General features: G+C 73.0%; 1 protein-coding gene across 3 annotated transcripts; it reads left to right on the top strand.

The window, feature by feature from the left end:
- Positions 1-720: 720 nt before the first annotated feature.
- LOC125628531 (phosphatidylinositol 4,5-bisphosphate 3-kinase catalytic subunit alpha isoform) lies at positions 721-21,414 on the top strand. 3 transcript variants are annotated; one of them, XM_075124042.1, is made up of 22 exons: positions 721-1,066; positions 3,168-3,426; positions 3,813-3,975; positions 4,080-4,289; positions 5,069-5,278; positions 8,764-9,006; positions 9,224-9,309; positions 9,461-9,566; positions 9,844-9,947; positions 11,125-11,259; positions 11,430-11,554; positions 12,031-12,112; positions 12,262-12,426; positions 12,623-12,726; positions 12,848-13,019; positions 17,744-17,850; positions 18,039-18,160; positions 19,284-19,362; positions 19,558-19,728; positions 19,863-19,980; positions 20,105-20,256; positions 20,910-21,414. In XM_075124042.1, exons 2-22 carry the CDS (start codon positions 3,238-3,240, stop codon positions 21,193-21,195), a joined length of 3,129 nt encoding a protein of 1,042 aa, XP_074980143.1. In that variant the 5' UTR covers positions 721-1,066; positions 3,168-3,237; the 3' UTR covers positions 21,196-21,414. The 3 variants fall into 3 exon arrangements, with proteins under 3 accessions (XP_074980143.1, XP_074980142.1, XP_074980144.1); XM_075124041.1 differs by having other exon boundaries at positions 5,028-5,278; positions 9,795-9,947; positions 20,910-21,413; XM_075124043.1 differs by lacking the exon at positions 12,262-12,426 and having other exon boundaries at positions 5,028-5,278; positions 9,795-9,947.
- Positions 21,415-21,972: the final 558 nt, after the last annotated feature.

The following is a 21,972-nucleotide window of genomic DNA, read 5'->3' on the forward strand; positions in this document are numbered from 1 at the left end:
AATCTTAACCCCCGTGTAACGAAGATTTTAGTCGGGGAATTTCCTTCATTGTTTTTTTTCTTCTTCAAATGAATCGCCCTCTATCAGCATCTATCCATCCATCCACCCCACCTTCACGCCGGTCTATTTAGCCATCTATCCCTAGATACGCTCCTGTTTTGATTCATCCATCCCCATGCACAACATCACTTGTGTGTCCAGCTACCTACTCTGCACTGTTCTCAGGATGGTCCCACTTCAATAACTAAATCTTTCTCCACCTTAATTAAGTTTGCCACCTAGAATGCCTGGAATAAAAGTTGTTTTATTAAGCACTCTCTTGATCCATACATGACCCTATACACATATCTATCCCCTTATATGTTCCTCTAGCTAATCAACGTCTTTCCCCAGACACTCCTCTGTATCTAACCAATCACTCAAATTATCTAGCTTTATCTCCAGACTTACCTTTCCTCCATCTTTCCCTGTACCCCTTGTATAGCTAGTTGCAGACATCTCTCTCCTCTGTCCCCCTCCTGATCCTGAGACAGATTTGCCACCCTGGCTAGAGCGATGAAGTTTTATAAAAAGCCCAAATCCCTTCCTTTTCCAGGAGCAGATTTGTCTGGCTTGCAAGAATCATCTCACCCCGGCCCTAGTCCCCAAGTCCTGGGCCTGCCTCTCTCTTTCTGGCTGCAGAGTGAATCTGATTTGATGGTGCCATTTTCCAATGAACCCTCCCCAGCTGTGTGAGTGTGAATCTAGCGGAAATCCCTGCCTTCCCATGCCCGGATACTGCCTGCAAAAGCTTTTCCCACTCTGAGCAGAGAGAGAAGCAGGGGAGGAAATATGCAGCGGGGGAAGCCAGACGGATTTTGCACAGCTGCAGACATGTCTCTCCGTCCTCTCTCCTAGCTGCTGGGGGGGTGCGGATGGTTTGGCATTGGGGGCTTGAGTTGCTCAGTTCAGGGACTAAAAATCCTGTTGTTTTTTTTTTTGTCCCCCCCCACCTTCCCCTTCTGGCTGTGGGAGTTGGTCAGTTTCGCAAGAGGAAATCGACTAAAGGCACAGATCCAGCCAGCATGTAAGTAGCCAGGTTCCCCCTCTCTGGGGTGGGGTTGAGGGGGGGAGAAAACATTATTGAGCCCTCAGTAACATCTAGGGAGATCAGAAAGACAAGCTCCCCCCACCCCCTTACTTTTTAGGGGGGGGTGTTCCTGTGCTCCCTGAGCTAAGAAAACAAAACGCAGGTCAGCAGGGGAAGAAAAGGGGGGATTTCTGGGCTGGCATGGGGTTTCCCCCTCCGCCCCCTTCTGGTGCTGGGAGTTGGTTTCTAGCGGGGCAGGGGATGAGGGGAGGCTGGGAGGCTGTCACCTGGGAGCTGCTTCCAAACAGGAAGGGCCCTAGCATATCACCTGGCTCACTGGGATTCAAAAAGTATCGGTCTTCCCCCTCCGCCCCCCCAGCCTCCTTCTCCACCACTGAGCTGCCGAGGTGACCTTGGGCATGTCTCTTTGCCTCCTGTGACGAAAGTGGGAATGTTCTTAATGTTGTCTCTGAATACTGTGTGGGTGCCTCTGTTTCCCCTAGGCAGTTCTTCAGTATCCAGGTGGTGGGATAAGGGGGTGGGATTGTGGCAGAGCCCTAGAGGGCCAGTGCGATGGTGTTTGCACAGAGAATGGCCGACACCCCGGCTACTGATGGCCTGGGCCCCTCGCCTGCAAGGTGCCAGCTGAAGGGGTTGGCGAACAAAGAGATCCGGTGGCCTCCTGTCCTGGGAAAGAGACAAAGGCCAGAGGCGGGGGCGGGAGAGTTTCAGTTTGGGTCTGGCTGGGGAAATGGAGGGAGGCCCAGACCTGGGCTCTGACCTCCCTGGCCCCAGAATGGACCCAGCTGAGGGGTCCCGGTCTCTGCACCTACAAGCTCTGTGTTAGACCGTGTTCCTGTCATCTAATAAACCTTCTGTGTTACTGGCTGGCTGAGAGTCCTGTCTGACTGCGGAGCTGGGGGGCAGGACCCTCTGGCTGCCGCAGGAGCCCGCCTGGGCGGACTCGCTATGGGAAGCGCACGGAGGGGCAGAGGAGGCTGAATGCTCCGAGGTCAGACCCAGGAAGGGGGAAGCCGGGTGAGCTTCTTGCCCTGGAGACAGGCTGCTCCGAGAGAGGAGACTTCCCCAGAGTCCTGCCTGGCTTCGTAGGGAGCAGGTCCAGAGCATCGCCCAGGGATGCCGTGACACCCCCTACCCTCTTTGTGCTGCTGTTTCCCTTTTCCTGAGCTAGGTCTGTTTAGATTGTAAGCTCATAGGGGTGGGGACACCGGGGCCCCTGATCTCGGTCGGGGGTGGAGAGGGTCTGCAGCGGCCTGACACAATAGGGGACCCTGATCTTGGTCGGGAATGGGGCAGGGAGGGGGGGTGTCTAAAGCAGCAAATTTCATCTTCTGTCTCTCTCCAGTCATTCGCACTTCCTGCTTCTGTCCGACTTTTGGGTGTCTGACAAGGGCAGAGGAATTCATAGATGAGGGGGAAAGAGACACCTCTCAGCACTGCCGACAGGCCCGGGGCCAGAGTGGGGACCCCACCCTTGTGTCGGGTGCTGCAAAGATCCCCCCCGCAACCTAGATTAGGGGCCCCGCATTGTGCCCCAGATTGCAGAGACACCAAGAGAGAGACCCTGCCCAGCCCACCCAGAGAGAAGTGTGATTGCGCCCATTTTACTGCCGGGGGAACTGAGGCAGGAGTCGGCACGAATGATCCCGCCGCGGTTCCTGGGTGTTATTCCAGCTGGAAGGGTTGGTAGGCGCAGGGGATGTGAGGGGTTAACCAGAAGGGGTGTTTAAATAACAAAAGTGGAGGTCTGGTGAATTTCTGTCTCCTCTTGGAGGGATCTCGCCGCTTGCTGGGAAGTTTTGGCTTCTCTGCTCCTGTGTGCCGGGGTCCCGGTGAAGGTGAGCTAGCCTGAAAGCGGTGGGGAGGGACAAGTTGACCCCAGCCCCCAGTTCTCTGCAAGCAGGCAACAAAACCTTTTGGGGCAGGGCCTGTCTCTCGCCATGTCAGGATTGAGGGGAATCAGGAGAGCTGGCAGGGGGAACACAGGCGTGGGGGCGGTGGGTCGCGAGTGAGGGGCACCGGCGGAGCTGGGGGGGCTGCAGGCCGGGAGTGAGGGGCATGTCTGCTCTCTCCGCAGGTGGGCCCGACGCCTTACTCCCGGGCCGCGTCTCTAGCAGGGCCAGGGGTCCTCCCCTGCTGGTGCAGCCATGCCGCCGCGGCCGTCGTCCGGGGAGCTGTGGGGGCTGCACCTCATGCCCCCCCGGATCATGGTGGATTGCTGCCTCCCCAACGGCATGCTGGTCACCCTGGAGTGCCTGCGTGAGGCCGCGCTGCTGGGCATCAAACACGAGCTCTTCCGAGAAGCCCGGAAATACCCCCTCTTCCACCTGCTGCAGGTGAGCCGGACGCCTGGGTCCCATCCCGGGCTGGGGGGTTAGAGCGGCGGGGGCTGGGAGCCCGGACTCCTGGGTTCTCTCCCTGGCTCTGGGAGGGGTGTGGGGTCTGGTGGGTCAGAGCGGGGGGGGGGGGGCTGGAGCCAGGACTCCTGGGTTCTCTCCCTGGGTCTGGGAGGGGTGCAGGGTCTGGTGGGTCAGAGCGGGGGGGCTGGGAGCCAGGACTCCTGGGTTCTGTTCCCAGCTCTGGGAGGAGAGTTGGGGGTTGGTGGGTTAGAGCAGCGGGGGCTGGGAGCCCGGACTCCTGGGTTCTCTCCCTGGCTCTGGGAGGGGCGGGGGGCTGGTGTGTGGGGGTTCGGATTGCAGCATCTGTGCCCTCCCCGCCCCAGGACGAATCCTCCTACATCTTCGTGGGGGTGACCCAGGAGGCCGAGCGGGAGGAGTTCTTCGACGAGTCCCGGCGGCTGTGTGACCTGCGGCTCTTCCAGCCCATCCTCAAGGTCATCGAGCCGGTCGGCAACCGGGAGGAGAAAATCCTCAACCGGGAGATCGGTGAGCGGGGCCAGGCCTAGATTCGGCGCAGGGGGTGGTGGTGGTGGGTGAGGGGGCTCTGTCTGGTCTCAGCCCCCTCGTCCTGCCCGCCCCCCCACACCCAGGCTTCGCCATCGGGATGCCCATCTGCGAGTTCGAGCTGGTGAAGGACCCCGAGGTGCAGGATTTCCGCCGCTCCATCCTGGCCGTGTGCCGCGAGGCCGTGGAGACGCGGGAGGCCGGCGGGCCCCACAGCCAGGCCCTCTACGTCTACCCCCCCAACGTGGAGTCCAGCCCCGAGCTGCCCAAACACGTCTACAGCAAGCTGGACAAGGGTGAGGGGGGGGTTCCTGTGTTCCCTGGGGGTCTGAGCGCCGTGGGGCGGGGGGAAGGGGTCCTGTGCTCCCTGGGGGTCTGAGCGCCGTGGGGCGGGGGGAAGGGGTCCTGTGCTCCCTGGGGGTCTGAGCGCCGTGGGGCGGGGGGAAGGGGTCCTGTGCTCCCTGGGGGTCTGAGCGCCGTGGGGCGGGGGGAAGGGGTCCTGTGCTCCCTGGGGGTCTGAGCGCCGTGGGGCGGGGGGAAGGGGTCCTGTGCTCCCTGGGGGTCTGAGTGCCGTGGGGCAGGGGGAAGGGGTCCTGTGCTCCCTGAGGGTCTGAGTGCCGTGGGGCGGGGGGAAGGGGTCCTGTGCTCCCTGGGGGTCTGAGCGCCGTGGGGCGGGGGGAAGGGGTCCTGTGCTCCCTGGGGGTCTGAGCGCCGTGGGGCGGGGGGAAGGGGTCCTGTGCTCCCTGGGGGTCTGAGCGCCGTGGGGTAGTGGGGGGCTGTGTGATCTGAGCCCCATGGGGCAGAGGCAAGTGGGGGTCCTGGGCAGTGAGGCGGGGGGGGTCCAGGCGGGCCGGGTGCTGTGTGCCGGGGATGGGGGAAGTGGGGCGGTCCCAGGGTGGGGGCGGAGTGTGCGCGCCGTGGCGGGGGCCTGGGTCCCATGGGGCGGAAGAAGCGGGTCTGGGATGGGGGACAAAGGGCAGCCCCCCTATTTTTCCTTTCTCTGTCGTCCCCCCCCCCTGTGGCCCCCGCCCCAGGCCGGCTGATGGTGGCCGTGTGGGTGATCATCTCGCCGCAGCTGGAGAAGCAGAAATACACCCTGGCGGCCCCGCACGACGCGCGGCCCGGCCAGGTGATCGCCGACGCCATCCGCAAACGCAGCCGCAGCCTGCACCTGGCGCCCGAGCAGCTCCAACGCTGCCTGCAGGAGTACCAGGCCCACTACCTGCTCAAGGTGTGCGGCGCCGACGACTACCTGCTGCAGGAGTGTCCGCTCAGCCAGTACAAGGTGAGGGCCGGGGCCCCGCTCGGCCTCCCCCGGCCGCTCAGCCAGTACGAGGTGAGGGCCGGGGCCGCGCTCGGCCTCCCCCGGCCGCTCAGCCAGTACGAGGTGAGGGCTGGGGCCCCGCTCGGCCTCCCCCGGCCGCTCAGCCAGTACGAGGTGAGGGCTGGGGCCGCGCTCGGCCTCCCCCGGCCTCCCCCGGGCGCTCAGCCAGTACGAGGTGAGGGCCGGGGCCCCGCTCGGCCTCCCCCGGCCGCTCAGCCAGTACGAGGTGAGGGCTGGGGCCGCGCTCGGCCTCCCCCGGCCTCCCCCGGCCGCTCAGCCAGTACGAGGTGAGGGCCGGGGCCCCGCTCGGCCTCCCCCGGCCGCTCAGCCAGTACGAGGTGAGGGCTGGGGCCCCGCTCGGCCTCCCCCGGCCGCTCAGCCAGTACGAGGTGAGGGCTGGGGCCCCGCTCGGCCTCCCCCGGCCGCTCAGCCAGTACGAGGTGAGGGCTGGGGCCGCGCTCGGCCTCCCCCGGCCTCCCCCGGGCGCTCAGCCAGTACGAGGTGAGGGCCGGGGCCCCGCTCGGCCTCCCCCGGCCGCTCAGCCAGTACGAGGTGAGGGCTGGGGCCGCGCTCGGCCTCCCCCGGCCTCCCCCGGGCGCTCAGCCAGTACGAGGTGAGGGCCGGGGCCCCGCTCGGCCTCCCCCGGCCGCTCAGCCAGTACAAGGTGAGGGCCGGGGCCGCGCTCGGCCTCCCCCGGCCGCTCAGCCAGTATGAGGTGAGGCCCGGGGCCGCGCTCGGCCTCCCCCGGCCTCCCCCGGCCGCTCAGCCAGTACGAGGTGAGGCCCGGGGCCGCGCTCGGCCTCCCCCGGCCGCTCAGCCAGTACGAGGTGAGGGCCGGGGCTCCGCTCGGCCTCCCCCGGCCTCCCCCGGCCTCTCAGCCAGTACGAGGTGAGGGCCGGGGCCGCGCTCGGCCTCCCCCGGCCCGCTCAGCCAGTACGAGGTGAGGGCCGGGGCCCCGCTCGGCCTCCCCCGGCCGCTCAGCCAGTACGAGGTGAGGGCCGGGGCCCCGCTTGGCCTCCCCCGGCCTCCCCCGGCCGCTCAGCCAGTACGAGGTGAGGGCCGGGGCCGCGCTCGGCCTCCCCCGGCCTCCCCCGGCCGCTCAGCCAGTACGAGGTGAGGGCCGGGGCTCCGCTCGGCCTCCCCCGGCCTCCCCCGGCCTCTCAGCCAGTACGAGGTGAGGGCCGGGGCCGCGCTCGGCCTCCCCCGGCCCGCTCAGCCAGTACGAGGTGAGGGCCGGGGCCCCGCTCGGCCTCCCCCGGCCGCTCAGCCAGTACGAGGTGAGGGCCGGGGCCCCGCTCGGCCTCCCCCGGCCTCCCCCGGCCGCTCAGCCAGTACGAGGTGAGGGCCGGGGCCCCGCTTGGCCTCCCCCGGCCTCCCCCGGCCGCTCAGCCAGTACGAGGTGAGGGCTGGGGCCGCGCTCGGCCTCCCCCGGCCTCCCCCGGCCGCTCAGCCAGTACGAGGTGAGGGCCGGGGCCACGCTCGGCCTCCCCCGGCCGCTCAGCCAGTACGAGGTGAGGGCTGGGGCCCCGCTCGGCCTCCCCCGGCCGCTCAGCCAGTACGAGGTGAGGGCTGGGGCCCCCGCTCGGCCTCCCCCGGCCGCTCAGCCAGTACGAGGTGAGGGCTGGGGCCGCGCTCGGCCTCCCCCGGCCTCCCCCGGGCGCTCAGCCAGTACGAGGTGAGGGCCGGGGCCCCCGCTCGGCCTCCCCCGGCCGCTCAGCCAGTACGAGGTGAGGGCTGGGGCCGCGCTCGGCCTCCCCCGGCCTCCCCCGGGCACTCAGCCAGTACGAGGTGAGGGCCGGGGCCCCGCTCGGCCTCCCCCGGCCGCTCAGCCAGTACAAGGTGAGGGCCGGGGCCGCGCTCGGCCTCCCCCGGCCGCTCAGCCAGTATGAGGTGAGGCCCGGGGCCGCGCTCGGCCTCCCCCCGGCCTCCCCCGGCCGCTCAGCCAGTACGAGGTGAGGCCCGGGGCCGCGCTCGGCCTCCCCCGGCCGCTCAGCCAGTACGAGGTGAGGGCCGGGGCTCCGCTCGGCCTCCCCCGGCCTCCCCCGGCCTCTCAGCCAGTACGAGGTGAGGGCCGGGGCCGCGCTCGGCCTCCCCCGGCCCGCTCAGCCAGTACGAGGTGAGGGCCGGGGCCCCGCTCGGCCTCCCCCGGCCGCTCAGCCAGTACGAGGTGAGGGCCGGGGCCCCGCTCGGCCTCCCCCGGCCTCCCCCGGCCGCTCAGCCAGTACGAGGTGAGGGCCGGGGCCCCGCTTGGCCTCCCCCGGCCTCCCCCGGCCGCTCAGCCAGTACGAGGTGAGGGCCGGGGCCCCGCTCGGCCTCCCCCGGCCTCCCCCGGCCACTCAGCCAGTACGAGGTGAGGGCCGGGGCCCCGCTCGGCCTCCCCCGGCCTCCCCCGGCCGCTCAGCCAGTACGAGGTGAGGGCCGGGGCCCCGCTCAGCCTCCCCCAGCCGCTCAGCCAGTACGAGGTGAGGGCCGGGGCCCCGCTCGGCCTCCCCCGGCCTCCCAGCCACTACGAGGTGAGGGCCGGGGCCCCCGCTCGGCCTCCCCCGGCCTCCCCCGGCCGCTCAGCCAGTACGAGGTGGGGGCCGGGGCCCCGCTCAGCCTCCCCCAGCCGCTCAGCCAGTACGAGGTGAGGGCCGGGGCCCCGCTCGGCCTCCCCCGGCCTCCCCCAGCCGCTCAGCCAGTACGAGGTGAGGGCCGGGGCCCCGCTCAGCCTCCCCCGGCCGCTCAGCCAGTACGAGGTGAGGGCCGGGGCCCCGCTCGGCCTCCCCCGGCCTCCCAGCCACTACGAGGTGAGGGCCGGGGCCCCGCTCGGCCTCCCCCGGCCTCCCCCGGCCGCTCAGCCAGTACGAGGTGAGGGCCGGGGCCCCGCTCAGCCTCCCCCGGCCGCTCAGCCAGTACGAGGTGAGGGCCGGGGCCCCGCTCGGCCTCCCCCGGCCTCCCCCAGCCGCTCAGCCAGTACGAGGTGAGGGCCGGGGCCCCGCTCAGCCTCCCCCGGCCGCTCAGCCAGTACGAGGTGAGGGCCGGGGCCCCGCTCGGCCTCCCCCGGCCTCCCCCAGCCGCTCAGCCAGTACGAGGTGAGGGCCGGGGCCCCGCTCAGCCTCCCCCGGCCGCTCAGCCAGTACGAGGTGAGGGCCGGGGCCCCCGCTCGGCCTCCCCCGGCCTCCCCCGGCCGCTCAGCCAGTACGAGGTGAGGGCCGGGGCCCCGCTCAGCCTCCCCTGGCCGCTCAGCCAGTACGAGGTGAGGGCCGGGGCCCCGCTCGGCCTCCCCCGGCCTCCCCCGGCCGCTCAGCCAGTACGAGGTGAGGGCCGGGGCCCCGCTCGGCCTCCCCCGGCCTCCCAGCCAGTACGAGGTGAGGGCCGGGGCCCGGGGCCCCGCTCGGCCTCCCCCGGCCGCTCAGCGGGTACGAGGTGGGAACATGCTCTCGCTCTCTCTCTCTCTGCCCCAGTACATGAGGAACTGCATCGCCGTGGGGCGCCTGCCCCACCTCATGCTCATGTCCAAGGAGAGTCTGTACAGCCAGCTGCCGGCCAACGTCTTCCTGCTGCCCTCCTACGCCCGCCGGGCCGGCCCCGGCGCCCATGCCAATGGGGACCTGCCCGCCACCTCCCTCTGGTCCGTCCCCAGCTTGCTGAGCATCCGCGTGCTGTGTGCGACCTACGTCAACGTCAACGTCCGCGACATCGACAAGGCGAGGGGGGCCGGACGCCTGGGTTCTCTCCCCAGCTCTGGGAGGGGAGTGGGGGCTGGTGGGTTAGAGCAGGGGGGGCTGGGAGTCAGGACTCCTGCGTGCCCTCCCTGGCTCTGGGAGGGCAGTGGAGGCTGGTGGGTTAGAGCGGGGGGTTGGGGCTGGGAGCCAGGACTCCTGGGTCCCCTGGCATGATGGCTCCTTCTCTCCCATTTCCCAGATCTACGTCCGGACGGGGATTTACCACGGCGGGGAGCCCCTCTGCGACAATGTCAACACCCAGCGCGTTCCCTGCTCCAACCCCAGGTAGAGGGGCTGGGGGGGGGGCCGGCAGGGGGTGCTCTCCCTCCGCACTCAGCCCTGGCTCCAGCCCCGTTGTGGGGTGGCTGGGAGCGGGCTGGGGGGCTCTCCCCCCGTGTCCGTCGGTGTGGAGCTCAACCTGTGTCCCTCTCCCCAGGTGGAACGAATGGCTCTCGTACGACATCTACCTCGCCGACCTGCCCCGTGCTGCCCGCCTCTGCCTCTCCATCTGCTCCGTCAAGGGCCGCAAGGGGGCGAAAGAGGTGTGGGGGGGAATGGGGCAGGGGCCTGCCCCATCTGGGGGGGCGCCGGCCCCAGGGTAGGGACTGGCTGGCTCAGGGGGGCGGGGAATGGGGCACAGGGGCTGTCCCCTCTAGGGGGTGCCGGCTCCCACCCGGCCCCAGGGCGGGGACTGGCTGGCTCAGGGGGGCGGGGAATGGGGGTCAGGCTGGCTGTGACCCCCCCATGGTCTCTGTCCCGCCCCCTGGCAGGAACACTGCCCCCTGGCGTGGGGGAACGTCAATCTCTTTGATTACAAAGATACCTTGGTGGCTGGGAAGATGGCGCTGAACCTGTGGCCGGTGCCCCACGGCCTGGAGGACTTACTGAACCCCATTGGTGTGGGGGGCTCGAACCCTAACAAAGTGAGTGTCTTCCTGCCCCCCTGCTTGGCCGGTGCCCCTCACTCCCAGCCCACCCGGCCCTGGGCCCCTAGCTCCGCCGGTGCCCCTCACTCCCGACCCGCAGCCCCCAACCAGCCCGGCCCCGGGCCCCGTCCCGCAGTGGGGTATCTGGCTATTAACCCCCCCCTCGCCTGTCTGCAGCCGGAAGCCCAATTTGCTCCCTCTCGTGGTGGTTAGCGGTATTGCAGCCAACTTCTCTCCGCCCGCAGCTGGCGGTTATGGTAGGGCCTACTCAAAACGCACCAGGCCAAAATGGTCAGCCTAAGTGCTCAGAGACACCTGCTGTGAAACCGTAAACAAGCCTCAGTGGTGCTGTCTCCCGGACAGAATCACAGTAGGGCCTACGTAAATACACAGGGCCGGTATGTTTTGGCTGTTAAGGTAGGACCTACGTAAATACACAGGGCCAGTATGTTTTGGCTGTTAAGGTAGGGCCTACGTAAATACACAGGGCCGGTATGTTTTGGCTGTTAAGGTAGGACCTATGTAAATACACAGGGCCGGTATGTTTTGGCTGTTAAGGTAGGGCCTACGTAAATACACAGGGCCAGTATGTTTTGGCTGTTAAGGTAGGACCTACGTAAATACACAGGGCCGGTATATTTTGGCTGTTAAGGTAGGACCTACGTAAATACACAGGGCCGGTATATTTTGGCTGTTAAGGTAGGACCTACGTAAATACACAGGGCCGGTATGTTTTGGCTGTTAAGGTAGGGCCTACGTAAATACACAGGGCCGGTATGTTTTGGCTGTTAAGGTAGGGCCTACGTAAATACACAGGGCCGGTATGTTTTGGCTGTTAAGGTAGGACCTACGTAAATACACAGGGCCGGTATGTTTTGGCTGTTAAGGTAGGACCTACGTAAATACACAGGGCCAGCATAATCTGCCCAGGATGGCGGAGCCCTACGATGACAACGAGACCACATCACAGGGAGATCTATGTAGGTGCTACAATAATAGATCTGTGTGGCCCTCTTGTGTGTTATTGTAGGGCCTACATAAATTGAAAGGGTCTGAGCACATTGTTTTTGGGGTGACTTGGGGGTGCTTTGCCGGGGGTGGGGAGTCCCCTTTGGATGGGGTTGGGGGTGCTTAGGGTTCTGACCCCCTTTCCCCCCCCCACTCACCCCACCAGGAGACCCCCTGCCTGGAGCTCGAGTTCACCGGGTTCAGCCACGCGGTGAAGTTCGCCGACGAGGCGCAAATCGAGGATCACGCGAACCGGAGCATGTCGCGGGAGCTGGGCCTCAACTGCTGCCTCACGGGACTGGTAAGGGGGGACCCTTCCCCTCTGGGGGGCGCTGGCTCCCACCCAGCCCCAGGGCGCGGACTGGCTGGCCCGGGGGGAAGGGAATGGGGCACAGGGCCTGTCCCCTCTAGGGGGAGGCGGCTGAGCACACTCGATGTTTTGGGGGGACCCCCCACCCCATTTCCCTGCAGAGCAACCGCCTGGCCCGGGACAGCAGCCTGCTGGAGAACGAACTGGAGCATCTCCGCAGCATCTGCCACCGCGACCCCCTGTCGGAGATCACCGAGCAGGAGAAAGACTTCCTCTGGAGGCACCGGTAGGCAGCCCGGACGCCTGGGTTCTCTCCCCGGCTCTGGGAGGGGAGTGGGGGCTGGTGGGTTAGAGCAGGGGGGCTGGGAGCCAGGACTCCTGGGTTCTCTGCCCAGCTCTGGGAGGGGAGTGGGGGCTGGTGGGTCAGAGCAGGGGGGGGCTGGGAGCCAGGACGCCTGGGTTCTCTGCCCGGCTCTGGGAGGGGAGTGGGGCCTGGTGGGTTAGAGCAGGGGGGGCTGGGAGCCAGGACGCCTGGGTTCTCTCCCTGACTCTGGGAGGGGAGTGGGGGCTGGTGGGTCAGAGCAGGGGGGGCTGGGAGCCAGGACGCCTGGGTTCTCTCCCCGGCTCTGGGAGGAGAGTGGGGCCTGGTGGGTTAGAGCAGGGGGGGCTGGGAGCCAGGACTCCTGGGTTCTCGCCCCTATGCAGAGGGGGGCTGAGCAGGGGGTTGGGGACACAACCTCAGCCCCCCGGCTCTTGTTGCAGCCATTACTGCGTGAACATCCCAGAGACGCTGCCCAAGCTGCTGCTGTCCGTCAAGTGGAATTCGCGGGACGAGGTGGCTCAGGTACCTGGACCCCCCCCCACCCCCCCGCCGCCCGGTGTCCCCTCCTGGCCGGCTCCGAGCCCCGGGGGACGGGCGGGAGCGGGTTGGGGCTCTCTGCACGCGGTGGCAGGGAGTCCCGCCGGCCCCGCCAGCCTGTCTCTGCCCCGCAGATGTACTGCCTGCTGCGGGAATGGCCCCTCATCGAGCCGGAGCTGGCCATGGAGCTGCTGGACTGTAACTTCCCCGACCCCCGGGTGCGGGAGTTCGCCCTCCGGTGCCTGGTCCAGGGGCTGACGGACGACAAGCTGAGCCAGTACCTCATCCAGCTGGTCCAGGTCCTGCCGCGCCCCCCGCCCGGGCCCCCGTCCCCCACCTCCTGCCGCGCCCCCCGTCCCCCACCCCCTGGCGACCCCCGGCCGCGCTCCCGTCCCCCCGCCTGTCGCCCCGGCCCTGCTCCCTGCAGCCCCAGCGCCCCCAGCGGGCCGGGAAGGGTGCGTGCGGGCTGAGCCCGTCTCTCCGCCTCCCTGGCAGGTCCTGAAGTACGAGCAGTACCTGGACAACCCGCTGGCCCGGTTCCTGCTCCGGAGGGCTTTGACCAACCAGCGCGTCGGCCACTTCTACTTCTGGCACCTCAAGTGAGTGGGCGCCGCCCCCCTGAAACGGGGACCCCCTTCCCGACCGGGGCTGGGGGGCAGGGCTGGGCGGGGGGCTGCGGGTCGGGAGCGAGGGCCGACGTGCCTGGGCCGCCCCCCGCAGGTCAGAGATGCACAGCAGGACGGTGAGCCGGCGGTTCGGGCTGATGCTGGAGGCGTTCTGCCGGGGCTGCGGGATGTACCTGAGACACCTCAACCGGCAGGTGGAGGCGATGGAGAAACTCGTCAACCTGACGGACACCCTGCGGCAGGAGAAGAGAGACGAGACCCCGAAGGTACCGCCCGGCCCGCGCCCCTCGCTCCCGACCCCCGGCCCGCGCCCCTCGCTCCCGACCCCCGGCCCGCGCCCCTCGCTCCCGACCCCCGGCCGCCCGGCCCGGCCCGCGCCCCTCGCTCCCGACCCCCGGCCCGCGCCCCTCGCTCCCGACCCCCGGCCGCCCGGCCCGGCCCGCGCCCCTCGCTCCCGACCCCCGGCCCGCGCCCCTCGCTCCCGACCCCCGGCCTGCGCCCCTCGCTCCCGACCCCCGGCCGCCCGGCCCGGCCCGCGCCCCTCGCTCCCGACCCCCGGCCCGCGCCCCTCGCTCCCGACCCCCGGCCCGCGCCCCTCGCTCCCGACCCCCGGCCGCCCGGCCCGGCCCGCGCCCCTCGCTCCCGACCCCCGGCCCGCGCCCCTCGCTCCCGACCCCCGGCCGCCCGGCCCGGCCCGCGCCCCTCGCTCCCGACCCCCGGCCCTCGCTCCCGACCCCCGGCCGCCCGGCCCGCGCCCCTCGCTCCCGACCCCCGGCCCGCGCCCCTCGCTCCCGACCCCCGGCCCGCGCCCCTCGCTCCCGACCCCCGGCCGCCCGGCCCGGCCCGCGCCCCTCGCTCCCGACCCCCGGCCCGCGCCCCTCGCTCCCGACCCCCGGCCGCCCGGCCCAGCCCGCGCCCCTCGCTCCCGACCCCCGGCCCGCGCCCCTCGCTCCCGACCCCCGGCCCGCGCCCCTCGCTCCCGACCCCCGGCCGCCCGGCCCAGCCCGCGCCCCTCGCTCCCGACCCCCGGCCCGCGCCCCTCGCTCCCGACCCCCGGCCCGCGCCCCTCGCTCCCGACTCCCAGCCGCCCGGCCCGCGCCCTCGCTCCCAGCCCAGCCCGCACCCCTCGCTCCCGGCCGCCCGGCCCAGCCCGCGCCCCTCGCTCCCGACTCCCAGCCGCCCGGCCCGCGCCCTCGCTCCCAGCCCAGCCCGCACCCCTCGCTCCCGACCCCCGGCCGCCCGGCCCAGCCCTCGCTCCCGACCCCCGGCCCGCGCCCCTCGCTCCCGACCCCCGGCCCGCGCCCCTCGCTCCCGACCCCCGGCCCGCGCCCCTCGCTCCCGGCCCGCGCCCCTCGCTCCCGACCCCCGGCCGCCCGGCCCGGCCCGCGCCCCTCACTCCCGACCCCCGGCCCGCGCCCCTCGCTCCCGACCCCCGGCCCGCGCCCCTCGCTCCCGACCCCCGGCCGCCCGGCCCGGCCCGCGCCCCTCGCTCCCGACCCCCGGCCCGCGCCCCTCGCTCCCGACCCCCGGCCCGCGCCCCTCGCTCCCGACCCCCGGCCGCCCGGCCCGGCCCGCGCCCCTCGCTCCCGACCCCCGGCCCGCGCCCCTCGCTCCCGACCCCCGGCCGCCCAGCCCAGCCCGCGCCCCTCGCTCCCGACTCCCAGCCGCCCGGCCCGCGCCCTCGCTCCCAGCCCAGCCCGCGCCCCTCGCTCCCGACGCCCGGCCCAGCCCGCACCCCTCGCTCCCGACCCCCGGCCGCCCGGCCCGCGCCCCTCGCTCCCGACCCCCGGCCCGCGCCCCTCGCTCCCGACCCCCGGCCCGCGCCCCTCGCTCCCGACCCCCGGCCCGCGCCCCTCGCTCCCGACCCCCGGCCGCCCGGCCCGGCCCGCGCCCCTCGCTCCCGACCCCCGGCCGCCCGGCCCGGCCCGCGCCCCTCGCTCCCGACTCCCAGCCGCCCGGCCCGCGCCCTCGCTCCCAGCCCAGCCCGCACCCCTCGCTCCCGACCCCCGGCCGCCCGGCCCAGCCCTCGCTCCCGACCCCCGGCCCGCGCCCCTCGCTCCCGACCCCCGGCCCGCGCCCCTCGCTCCCGACCCCCGGCCCGCGCCCCTCGCTCCCGGCCCGCGCCCCTCGCTCCCGACCCCCGGCCGCCCGGCCCGGCCCGCGCCCCTCACTCCCGACCCCCGGCCCGCGCCCCTCGCTCCCGACCCCCGGCCCGCGCCCCTCGCTCCCGACCCCCGGCCGCCCGGCCCGGCCCGCGCCCCTCGCTCCCGACCCCCGGCCCGCGCCCCTCGCTCCCGACCCCCGGCCCGCGCCCCTCGCTCCCGACCCCCGGCCGCCCGGCCCGGCCCGCGCCCCTCGCTCCCGACCCCCGGCCCGCGCCCCTCGCTCCCGACCCCCGGCCGCCCAGCCCAGCCCGCGCCCCTCGCTCCCGACTCCCAGCCGCCCGGCCCGCGCCCTCGCTCCCAGCCCAGCCCGCGCCCCTCGCTCCCGACGCCCGGCCCAGCCCGCACCCCTCGCTCCCGACCCCCGGCCGCCCGGCCCGCGCCCCTCGCTCCCGACCCCCGGCCCGCGCCCCTCGCTCCCGACCCCCGGCCCGCGCCCCTCGCTCCCGACCCCCGGCCCGCGCCCCTCGCTCCCGACCCCCGGCCGCCCGGCCCGGCCCGCGCCCCTCGCTCCCGACCCCCGGCCGCCCGGCCCGGCCCGCGCCCCTCGCTCCCGACTCCCAGCCGCCCGGCCCGCGCCCTCGCTCCCAGCCCAGCCCGCACCCCTCGCTCCCGACCCCCGGCCGCCCGGCCCAGCCCTCGCTCCCGACCCCCGGCCCGCGCCCCTCGCTCCCGACCCCCGGCCCGCGCCCCTCGCTCCCGACCCCCGGCCCGCGCCCCTCGCTCCCGGCCCGCGCCCCTCGCTCCCGACCCCCGGCCGCCCGGCCCGGCCCGCGCCCCTCACTCCCGACCCCCGGCCCGCGCCCCTCGCTCCCGACCCCCGGCCCGCGCCCCTCGCTCCCGACCCCCGGCCGCCCGGCCCGGCCCGCGCCCCTCGCTCCCGACCCCCGGCCCGCGCCCCTCGCTCCCGACCCCCGGCCCGCGCCCCTCGCTCCCGACCCCCGGCCCGCGCCCCTCGCTCCCGACCCCCGGCCGCCCGGCCCGGCCCGCGCCCCTCGCTCCCGACCCCCGGCCCGCGCCCCTCGCTCCCGACCCCCGGCCGCCCAGCCCAGCCCGCGCCCCTCGCTCCCGACTCCCAGCCGCCCGGCCCGCGCCCTCGCTCCCAGCCCAGCCCGCACCCCTCGCTCCCGACCCCCGGCCGCCCGGCCCGCGCCCCTCGCTCCCGACCCCCGGCCCGCGCCCCTCGCTCCCGACGCCCGGCCCGCGCCCCTCGCTCCCGACCCCCGGCCCGCGCCCCTCGCTCCCGACCCCCGGCCGCCCGGCCCGGCCCGCGCCCCTCGCTCCCGACCCCCGGCCGCCCGGCCCGGCCCGCGCCCCTCGCTCCCGACCCCCGGCCGCCCGGCCCGGCCCGCGCCCCTCGCTCCCGACCCCCGGCCGCCCGGCCCGGCCCGCGCCCCTCGCTCCCGACCCCCGGCCCGCGCCCCTCGCTCCCGACCCCCGGCCCGCGCCCCTCGCTCCCGACTCCCAGCCGCCCGGCCCGCGCCCTCGCTCCCAGCCCAGCCCGCGCCCCTCGCTCCCGACGCCCGGCCCAGCCCGCACCCCTCGCTCCCGACCCCCGGCCGCCCGGCCCAGCCCTCGCTCCCGACCCCCGGCCCGCGCCCCTCGCTCCCGACCCCCGGCCCGCGCCCCTCGCTCCCGACCCCCGGCCGCCCGGCCCGGCCCGCGCCCCTCGCTCCCGACCCCCGGCCCGCGCCCCTCGCTCCCGACCCCCGGCCGCCCGGCCCGGCCCGCGCCCCTCGCTCCCGACCCCCGGCCCGCGCCCCTCGCTCCCGACTCCTAGCTGCCCGGCCCGCGCCCCTCGCTCCCGACCCCCGGCCCGCGCCCCTCGCTCCCGACTCCTAGCTGCCCGGCCCGCGCCCCTCGCTCCCGACCCCCGGCCCGCGCCCCTCGCTCCCGACCCCCGGCCCGCGCCCCTCGCTCCCGACCCCCGGCCCGCGCCCCTCGCTCCCGACCCCCGGCCGCCCGGCCCAGCCCGCGCCCCTCGCTCCCGGCCACCCGACCCCCGGCCCGCGCCCCTCGCTCCCGACCCCCGGCCCGCGCCCCTCGCTCCCAGCCCCCGGCCCGCGCCCCTCGCTCCCGGCCCCCGGCCCGCGCCCCTCGCTCCCGGCCCCCGGCCCGCGCCCCTCGCTCCCGACCCCCGGCCGCCCGGCCCGGCCCGCGCCCCTCGCTCCCGACCCCCGGCCCGCGCCCCTCGCTCCCGACCCCCGGCCGCCCGGCCCAGCCCGCGCCCCTCGCTCCCGACCCCCGGCCCGCGCCCCTCGCTCCCGGCCCCCGGCCCGCGCCCCTCGCTCCCGACCCCCGGCCCGCGCCCCTCGCTCCCGACCCCCGGCCGCCCGGCCCGGCCCGCGCCCCTCGCTCCCGACCCCCGGCCCTCGCTCCCGACCCCCGGCCGCCCGGCCCGCGCCCCTCGCTCCCGACCCCCGGCCCTCGCTCCCGACCCCCAGCCCGCGCCCCTCGCTCCCGACCCCCGGCCGCCCGGCCCGGCCCACGCCCCTCGCTCCCGACCCCCGGCCCGCGCCCCTCGCTCCCGACCCCCAGCCCGCGCCCCTCGCTCCCGACCCCCGGCCCAGCCCGCGCCCCTCGCTCCCGACCCCCAGCCCGGCCGGCGCCCCTCGCTCCCGGGCAGCCCCCCTCGTTCCCGACCCACAGCTCCCCCCCACCAGAGCCCTGTATCTGCCTCCTTGCCCCTCCCCCCTAGGCAGATCTGTGACCCCGTCCCCGCCCCAGCAGGATCCTGGAGCTCCCCCCTGCCCCGGTGTGGGGGAGGAGTGGGGCTGTGCCCTGGGTTCTTACCTGCCCCCAGTAATTGACCCCCCCATCTCCCCCAGATGCAGATGAAGTTCCTGGTGGAGCAGATGAGACGCCCGGATTACATGGAAGCTCTGCAGGGCTTCGTCTGCCCCCTGAACCCCGTCCACCAGCTGGGCAATGTCCGGTGAGGCCCACAGGACTCCTGGGTCCCATCCCCAGCTCAGGGCCAGGGGGGCTGGGAGCCCGGACTCCTGGGTTCTCCCCCCAGCTCTGGGAGGCGAGTGGGGGCTGGTGGGTTAGAGCTGGGCGGGGAGGGGCTGGGAGCCTGGACTCCTGGGTTCTCTCCCTGACAGGTCCCCCCTACCCTTCCAGGCTGGACGAATGCAGGATCATGTCGTCGGCCAAGCGGCCGCTCTGGCTGAACTGGGAGAATCCGGACATCATGTCAGAGCTGCTCTTCACCAACCATGAGATCATCTTCAAGAACGGGGATGGTGAGGGGGGGCTGCGGGTCGGGAGTGAGGGGCGCTGGCAGGGCTGAGGGGGGGCAGGGCTGGGCTGGCAGGGGCTGGGGGTCGGGAGTGAGGGGCACCGGCAGGGCTGGGGGGGGCAGGGCTGGGCTGGCAGGGGCTGGGGGTCGGGAGTGAGGGGCACCGGCAGGGCTGGGGGGGCAGGGCTGGGCTGGCAGGGGCTGGTGGTCGGGAGTGAGGGGCACCGGCAGGGCTGGGCTGGCAGGGGCTGGGGGTCGGGAGTGAGGGGCGCCGGCCGGGCTGGGGGGGCAGGGGCTGCGGGTCGGGAGTGAGGGGCACTGGCAGGGCTGGGGGGGCAGGGCTGGGCTGGCAGGGGCTGGGGGTCGGGAGTGAGGGGCACCGGCCGGGCTGGGGGGGCAGGGGCTGGGGGTCGGGAGTGAGGAGCACCGGCAGGGCTGGGGGGGCAGGGCTGGGCTGGCAGGGGCTGGGGGTCGGGAGTGAGGGGCACCGGCAGGGCTGGGCTGGCAGGGGCTGGGGGTCGGGAGTGAGGGGCACCGGCCGGGCTGGGGGGGCAGGGGCTGGGGGTCGGGAGTGAGGGGCACCGGCAGGGCTGGGGGGGCAGGGCTGGGCTGGCAGGGGCTGGGGGTCGGGAGTGAGGGGCACCGGCAGGGCTGGGCTGGCAGGGGCTGGGGGTCGGGAGTGAGGGGCACCGGCCGGGCTGGGGGGGCAGGGGCTGGGGGTCGGGAGTGAGGGGCACCGGCAGGGCTGGGGGGGCAGGGCTGGGCTGGCAGGGGCTGGGGGTCGGGAGTGAGGGGCACCGGCAGGGCTGGGCTGGCAGGGGCTGGGGGTCGGGAGTGAGGGGCACCGGCAGGGCTGGGGGGGCAGGGCTGGGCTGGCAGGGGCTGGGGGTCGGGAGTGAGGGGCACCGGCAGGGCTGGGCGGGCAGGGGCTGGGGGTCGGGAGTGAGGGGCACCGGCCGGGCTGGGGGGGCAGGGGCTGGGGGTCGGGAGTGAGGGGCACCGGCCGGGCTGGGGGGGCAGGGGCTGGGGGTCGGGAGTGAGGGGCACCGGCCGGGCTGGGGGGGCAGGGGCTGCAGGTCGGGAGTGAGGGGCGCTGCTGCAGTCCGTCTGTCCGTCTCTGGCTGTAGACCTCCGGCAGGACATGCTGACGCTGCAGATTATCCGGATCATGGAGAACATGTGGCAGAACCAAGGACTGGACCTTCGGTACTGGAGGGGGAACCCGCGTCCCTGCTCCGCTGGGGGGGGAGTCGGGAATTGTGGGGGGCTCAATGGGGGAGGTGGGCGTCTCCGCGCCGGGCGAGGGGTCCCCGGGTCACCGGCCGCCCCGCCCCAGAGGTGGCCGCATCTCCGCGCCGGGCGAGGCGGTCCCTGTCTCATCCTCCCTCCTGCCCCCCCCAGGATGCTGCCCTACGGCTGCCTGTCCATCGGGGACTGCGTGGGGCTGATCGAGGTGGTGAAGAGCTCCCACACCATCATGCAGATCCAGTGCAAGGGCGGCCTGAAGGGGGCGCTGCAGTTTAACAGCCACACCCTGCACCACTGGCTGAAGGACAAGAACAAGGGGGACAGGTCAGGCCGGGTCCGCTGGGGTCGGGGCTCCGGCCGCGGGGCTTGGGGGGCCGGCGGGAGGCGGGGGCCGTGGGGCAGGGCGCTGGGCAGAGGCGGGCCGGGGGGGCTGATTCACCCCTGGTGCTCTGGTTCAGTTACGACGCGGCCATCGACCTGTTCACCCGCTCGTGCGCCGGGTACTGCGTGGCCACCTTCGTTCTGGGCATCGGCGACCGTCACAACAGCAACATCATGGTGAAGGACGACGGGCAGGTGAGACCTCCCCCTTCCCCGCCCCCCGGAGCCAGCCAGGCCCCCCCCAGGGCCGGAGGGGAGCCGGCGCCCCCCAGAGGGCACAGGCCCCGCGCCCCGTCCATCCTCTGACTCATTCTCCCAGCTCTTCCATATCGACTTCGGCCACTTCCTGGACCACAAGAAGAAGAAGTTCGGCTACAAGCGGGAGCGGGTTCCCTTCGTCCTCACCCAGGACTTCCTCCTCGTCATCAGCAAAGGGGTGCCGGAGTGCACCAAGACCAAGGAGTTCGAGAGGTGAGGCCCCCTCCTGCTCCCAGCCCCCCTGCTCGAACCCACCAGCCCCCACTGCCCTCCCAGAGCCGGGAGAGAACCCAGGCGTCCTGGCTCCCAGCCCCCCCGCTTGAACCCACCAGCCCCCACTGCCCTCCCAGCACCTGGGAGAGAACCTAGGCATCCTAGCTCCCAGCCCTCCTGCTCGAACCCACCAGCCCCCACTGCCCTCCCAGAGCCGGGAGAGAACCCAGGCGTCCTGGCTCCCAGCCCCCCCGCTCGAACCCACCTATCCCCACTGCCCTCCCAGCGCCGGGAGAGAACCCAGGCGTCCTGGCTCCCAGCCCCCCAGCTCAAACCCACCTATCCCCACTGCCCTCCCAGCGCCGGGAGAGAACCCAGGCATCCTGGCTCCCTGCCCTCCCAGTGCCGGGAGCGAACTCAGGTGCCCTGACTCCCAGGCCCCCCTGCTCTGACCCACCTGCCCCCCGCTCCCTTCCCAGATCCGGAGAGAACCCAGGAGTCCTGGCTCCCAGTCCCCCTGCTCTCACCCACCTGCCCCCGCTCCCCTCCCAGCGCTGGGAGCGAACCCAGGCGTCCTGGCTCCCAGCCCCCCCTGCCCTCCCAGCGCCGGGGGGAGAACCCAGGCGTCCTGACCCCCGGCTGGGCCCCGGCAGGTTCCAGGAGATGTGCTACACGGCCTACCTGGCCATCCGGCACCACGCCAACCTGCTGATCAGCCTGTTCTCGCTGATGCTGAGCTCGGGGCTGCCGGAGCTGCAGTCCTTCGACGACATCGCCTACCTGCGCAAGACGCTGGCGCTCGACAAGTCGGAGCCGGAGGCGCTCGAGTACTTCACCAAGCAGATGAACGAAGCCCACCACGGCGGCTGGACCACCAAGATGGACTGGATCTTCCACACCATCCGCCACATGCCCCTCAGCGAGGCCGGGCACGACTGAGGGGCCCCGCCCCCTCGGCTCGGGGCCCCGCCCCCTCGGCTCGGGGCCCCGCCCCCGCAGCTCGGGGCCCCGCCCCCACGGCTCGGGGCCCCGCCCTTCCTGGGGGCTCATGCCCCACCCGCCACCCAACCCTCGCTTCTTGGGCGTGTGGCTGAGGCCGGGGCGGAGCCAGGTCCCTGAGCCCCGCCCATGCTGGAGGGGGGTGGGCTGTCAGCGACACCGGGGGGCAGGGTGTCTCCCACTTGGGGGGGGTGTCTCCCAGGAGCACAGGCCCCGCCCTTCTTGCCTGGGCTCTGTTGCTCCTCCCCCGGGAGGAGGACCCATCAGCCCCTCCCATCCTTGGGCGGGGTGGGCGTAGACACTCACGCCTGCTAGGGGCAGAGGGTGCGGCCAAGCACTTAAGCCCCTCCCCCTTGGGCGGGGCCTGGGGTGAGTCCCGCCCCTTCTGGGTGTGCCCAGGGGAAGGGGGCCTTCCAGCTCCATCCTTTTCACAGGAGGAAGTGAGGGGTGGGGTCAAATGCATTGTGCCCCTCCCCTCAGGGGGGAGGGCAGAAGCCGGAGAGCCTTAAGCCCCTCCCCCTGTGGGCGGGACTGCACTGAGGGGGCGGGGCAAAGAGGGGGTGAACCGTCCCCCGGAGATTCCTGCTGGTTGCAGGGGCTGGAGGGGAGTCCTGCCCCCTTGACCTCTGACCCCCTTGGTCTTTCGGGGGGACAGTCAAGGGGGATTTAACTCCCTTTTTGAGGGCGAAAGAGCTTGGGTCCCCCTCCCCCAAAATC

This window comes from Caretta caretta, chromosome 28 (assembly GCF_965140235.1).
Source record: "Caretta caretta isolate rCarCar2 chromosome 28, rCarCar1.hap1, whole genome shotgun sequence".
NCBI classification, from domain to species: Eukaryota; Metazoa; Chordata; order Testudines; family Cheloniidae; genus Caretta; species Caretta caretta.